This window comes from Ursus maritimus, unplaced genomic scaffold (genome assembly GCF_017311325.1).
Source record: "Ursus maritimus isolate PB19 unplaced genomic scaffold, ASM1731132v1 scaffold_16, whole genome shotgun sequence".
NCBI lineage: Eukaryota > Metazoa > Chordata > Mammalia > Carnivora > Ursidae > Ursus > Ursus maritimus.
Window position 1 is genome coordinate 12415165 of NW_024424008.1, and position 5601 is coordinate 12420765.

General features: G+C 48.0%; 1 protein-coding gene across 1 annotated transcript in view; it reads right to left on the reverse strand.

Moving 5' to 3' along the window:
* The window catches only part of KCTD14 (potassium channel tetramerization domain containing 14), a 5394-nt gene extending 3426 nt beyond the window's left edge, over positions 1 to 1968 (reverse strand). Inside the window, 1 exon segment of the mRNA XM_040630905.1 lies at positions 1828 to 1968. Within this exon segment, the coding sequence (XP_040486839.1) occupies positions 1828 to 1899 (72 nt within the window). The 5' untranslated portion in view covers positions 1900 to 1968.
* Between the last annotated feature and the right edge of the window lie 3633 nt (positions 1969 to 5601).

Consider the following 5601-nt stretch of genomic DNA (forward strand, 5'->3'; position numbering starts at 1 on the left):
CTTCCCTACCTTTTCTACCTCCCGCTGACCCTGCTGAAACATTTCTGGGTAGGAAAGCCTATCTCCCCTGTGTGCATGGGCTGGGGAAACATGATCTTTAGGGGCCCTTGCTGGGTGTCAGGCCAGTGCCGGCCCTGAGGGCACAGGGATGAATCAGACACACCTAGCTCTCACCCACTTATAGTCTAAAGGGTCACTACACACCTGCAAACCCCCTGCCGAACATTCAGACATTTCCTGAGCTCACCCTTAGTAGAGTCAATGGGGAGATATCGCCCAAGCCCCTCTAGATCTCTCTCCACTCCACAACCCTGACCTTTTCCATTGTTCCCCATCTCAGTCATCTGAGCCCGAAATCCAGGTTGTAATCTTGCAATCTGCTCCTATCCTCAACCTCCTCCCACCTAAGTAATCAGTAACCAAGCCCTGGTGATTCTCAGTCCTGGTCAATTCCATGGCTCCCTGCCTCCTCCAGTGCCCTTTCCCAATCCAATCTCTGCTCTGAAACCAGAGCAGTTCTTCCGACCTGCAGATCTGATCCGGTCGCACCCTGCTTTAAACACTTCAGGCACCTTGCAATCCCCTTCCAGATAAACCCTAGACTCTTTAATAAGGCTTACAAGGCCCTTGGCAGCCCTGGCAAAATCAACTACCAGAACTACTCTGCCCCCCCCCCCATCCAGAGCACGCTGGTCCCCCTTGCCTCCAGGACTCGACTCATTTGCTGCCCACACGCCCTTCACTTGGGCCACTCATCCTTCGAGTTAATTCCTCCAGAAATCTTTCTAGGTGGGTTGTCTCCTTGTGATCCTATAGGGCCCTGTACTTCCACCGTCATGGTAGTTACCGTAATCTTGTAATTCCATTTGCTCATCTGTATCCCCCACTGGACTGTGAGGTTCCTAAGGGATGACTATCGCAGATTCCTCTGTGTCACCAGTACCTACTGCAGGGCCCAGCACACCAGGGTGCTCAATACATGTTCAATTGACTGGAGCTTACCTGCTGCTCTGATTTACAGGAGCTCCTGGTATTCTGAGAAAAGCCAGTCTTTCCCTACCTGGCGTCATGCACTGTGGGGGCTCCCTGTCTTGCTCAGTGATTCATTCAGACATTTATTGAGCACCTAGGGCGGCCCTGCCACGGAGCAGGTGACTTTGTCAACAACCACCCACAATGACGTTATCATTGCCCTATGGGAGAGAGCCGCAGGCTCCCCCTGCTGGGTCTGCTTTGCCTTCCTACGAGTCTTCAGGATGGCACCTAGCCCAGGAAAGAATAGAACGTTCTACTCCTGGAGTGCACTGGGCCTTTTCCGGATCCTCCCCGCAAACTCCCCTCAACCAAGCCCTGGGAGGGGGCAGGCAAGGAGGCGGACTCAGGACCCTTCCAGAAGGCAGGGGCATAGGGATGTGGTGGGTGAGGGAATGAGAGTCCCGCAGCCTTCCGCTGGGTCTTCTGCTCCCAAACACGGGAGGAGGAGGGGCAGGGGAAGAGCGGTGGACCAGGACAAGCCAGGGGACTGAGGGGAGACACACGAAAACAGCCGAAACAAAGACCGAACAGAAAGAGAGGAGACAAACAAAGGCGGCCAGACAGGAAAGAGGGCTGGGAAGAGAGGCTGGACCGGGCCAGGCGGGGAACGGGCACGGGTGAGCGGAAGGAGAGGTCAAAGCCTGAGCTAGCTAGAGGAGGAGAGCGCCCAGCCAGAGGCGCGCCAGAAGCTAGGGAACCCAGACCCCGAGGAAGGGACGCACGGGGGACACTGCAAGGAGTGATAGACTGCTGAAGCCAAGGACAGAGCCGCCCTCCCGGCTGCGCACTCACCGCCGGCGGGCCCGCGGAGGGGGAGGCCTGGTGGGGCCGCAGGGAGCGGGGCACCGAGCTCAGACTCATCATTCTGGTCCCGCAGGTGGCTGGGCGCCCAGCCCCGCCACGTGCGCGGTACCTGCGGCTGGCTGGCGGAAGTACACCTTTCCTCCACGCCCCCGGGTGGGGCAAAGTGGCCTCAGGGTGTGGTTAGAGCCCGGGGTTGACTTTGGCTCTGCCAAGCATGCGGTGAGACCCTCGGTCAGATCCTGACCGTCTGTCGGAGGCTGTTCCCAGACAGCCAAACGGGGGAGGCAGAGGGAACTGACACTGACGGCAGGAGACTTTCCACTCTATACAGTCCTAGGGGGTGAAGGACCAACAACCTCCATTTTACAAATGAGGAAAGTGAGGCTCCAAGAGACAGGGTGGCCAGTGTAGAATATTTATCCACTTAAGATCAGCTGCTAAAAGGTCAAAGCATGACCACTGATGAAAAGAGCTAAGATACCCCTTGTGTGGGTTAAACGTAACCCTAAGGAGGGGGAGCGTAACTCCTCACTCCTGAAGTATGGTCTGTGCATGGTGACTTTCTTCTGAAGGGGACAGTATGGAAAGGAATAAAAAAGGAAACTGACAAATGCTACTTCAGCCAGGTAATCAAGGTCAACACAAGACGATAGTAAGTACCCTTGATATGATGTGATGAAAATGGCACTTTACCTCTGGGATCTTCCACCCCCAAACCCATAATCCCAATCTAATCATGAGAAAAACATCTAACAAATTCCAGTAGAGGGGCATTCCACAATATACCTGACCAATAATCTTCAAAACTGTCAGAGTCATTAAAACAAGGAAAATCTGGGGGCGCCTGAGTGGCTCAGTCGGTTGGGCGTCTGCCTTCCAATCTGGTCATGATCCCAGGGTTCTGGCCCCACCTTGGGTTCCCTGCTCAGCGGGAAGGCTGCTTCTTCCTCTCCTGCTCCCCCTATTTGTGGTCTCTCTCTCTCTGTGTCAAATAAATAAGTAAAATAAATGAAAATAAATAAAACAAGGAAAATCTGAGAAACTCTCACAATGAAGAGTAGCCTAAGGAGACATAGCAACTAAATATAGTGTGATGTGGAATTCTGGAGGGGATCCTGGAGCAGAAACTAGACAGGTAAAAACTAAGGAAATATAAATAAGCTGTGGGCTTTAGTTAAGAATAGTGTATCAACATTGGTTCATTAACAGTGACAACTGTACCATACTAATGAAATATGTTAAGAATAGGGGAAACTGAGTGTGGGGTACTGTCTTCTCAATTTCTCTATGCATTTAAAACTGTTCTAAAAAATGCAATAAAAAAATTGACTCAATAACAAAACAACCACTGTAGAAAACAGTACGGAGTTCATCATCTTTGTGCTGGTGGAAGGTCTTGCCCCAGTGTTGGTGGCTGCTGACTCATCAGGGTGGTGGTTGCTGAAGGCTGGGGTGGCTGTGAAAATGTCTCAAAATTAAGACCACAATGAAGTGTGCCAAATGGATTGACTCTTTCATGAATGATTTGTCTCTAGCATGCAATGCTGTTTGATAGCACTTTACTCTCAGTAGAACTTCTTTTAAAATTGGAGTCAATCTTCCCAAACCTAGCTGTTCCTTTATCAATGAAGTTTATGTCATATTCTAAATCCTTTGTGGTCATTTCAGCCATCTTCACAGCATCTTCACCAGGAGTAGATTCCGCCTCAAGAAACCACTTTCTGCGCTCATCCATGAGAAGCCACTCCTCATCTGTTCGTTTTGTCATGAGATTGTGGCAATTCAGTCACGTCTTCAGGCTCCACTTGTGATTCTAGTTCTTGTGCTGTTTCCACCACATCTGCAGTTACTGCCTCCACTGAGGTCTTGAACCCCTCACAGTCACCCATGAGGGCTGGAATCCACTTCTTCTAAACTCCTGTGCATGTTGATATTTTGACCTCTTCCCACAAATCCTGAATGTTCTTCATGGCATCTAGAATAGTGAATCCTTTCCAGAAGGTTTTCAATTGACTTTGCCCAGATCTATCAGAGGAATCACTCTCTATGGCAACTATAGCCTTATGAAATGTATTTTTTTAAGATTTTATTTTTTAGTAATCTCCACACCTAACATGGGGCTTAAACTCACAACCCCAAGATCAAGAGTCACATTCTCTACTGACTCAAACAGCCAGGCACCCCATGAAATGTATTTCTTAAACAATAAGATTTCAAAGTCAAAATGACTCCTTGATCCATGGGCTACAGGGTGGATGTTGTATTAGGAGGCATGAAAACAACATCCATATCATTATACATCTCCATCGAGCTCTTGGGTGACCAGGTGCATTGTCAATGAGCAGTAATATTTTGAAAGGAATCTCTTTTTCCAGAGCAGCTGGTCTCAACAGTGGGTTTAAAATATTCGGGAAACCATGTTGTATCCAGATGCGCTCTCGTCCAGGCTTTGTAGAACGCAGGCAGGGTAGCTTTAGCATAATTCTTAAGGGCCCTACGGTCCTCCGGATGGTAAATGAGCATTGGCTTCAACTTTAAGTCACCAGCTGCATTGAAACAAGGCACTGACTTCTCTGTAGCTATGAAAGTCCTAGAGGCATCTTCTTTCAATAGAAAACTGTTTCATCTGTATTGAAAATCTGTTGTTGAGTATAGCCACCATTACGAATTATCTTAGCTGGATCTTCTCCATAATTTGCTGCAGCTTCTCCATCAGCACTTGCTGCTTACCTTATACTTCTATGTTATAGAGACGGCTTCTTTCCTTAAACCTCATGAACCAGCCTCTGCTAGCTTCAGACTTTTCTTCTGCAGCTTCCTCACCTCCCTCAGCCTTCATCAAATTGAAGAGAGTTAGGGCCTTGCTCTGGGGGATTAATGCGGCTGGTTTGATCTTCAATCCAGACCACTCAGACTTTCTCGAGATCAGCGATAAGGCTGTTTTGCTTTCATATCATTTGTGTGTTCACCGGAGTAGCACTTTTAATTCCCTTCAAGAACTTTTTCCTTTTTTAAAAATTGTATTGATTGATTGATTGATTTTTGATGGAGGAAGAGAGCGATAAGGAGAAAGAAACAGAGAGAGAGGAGAGGCAGAGGGGGAGGGAGAGAGAATCCCAAGCAGACTCCCCACTGAGCACAGAGCCCGATGTGGTGCTGGATCTCACAACCCTGAGATCATGACCTGAGCCAAAACCAAGAGTCGGATGTTAACCAACTGAGCCTTCAAGAACTTTTTCTTGGTATCCATACCTTGGCTAACTGTTTGGCATAAGAGACCTAACTTTTGGGCTCAGTTTTCAATAAGCCTTCCTCATTCAGCTTAATCATTTCTAGCTTTTGGTTTAAAAGTCAGAGATATGACACTCTTCCTTTTACTTGAACACTTAGAGGCCAGTGTAGGGTTGTTCATTGTCTTAATTTCAATATTGTTGTGCCTCAGGGAATAGAGAGGCCCAAGGAGTGGAAGAGAAATGAGGGAATGGCTGGTTAGTGGAGCAGTCAGAACGCACACAACATTTATTGATTAGATTTGCCATCTTAAATAGATAGGCATGGTTCGTGGCACTCCAAAAACAATTACGATAGTAACATCAAAGATCACTGATCACAGCTCACTATAGGAAATACTGTCATAGTGTAAAAGTTTGAAATCTTGCAAGAATATGACAGAGACACAAAGTGAGCAAATGCTGTTGGAAAAATGGTCCTGATAGAGTTGCTTGATGTAAGGTTGCCACAAAGCTTCAGTTTGTTAAAAAA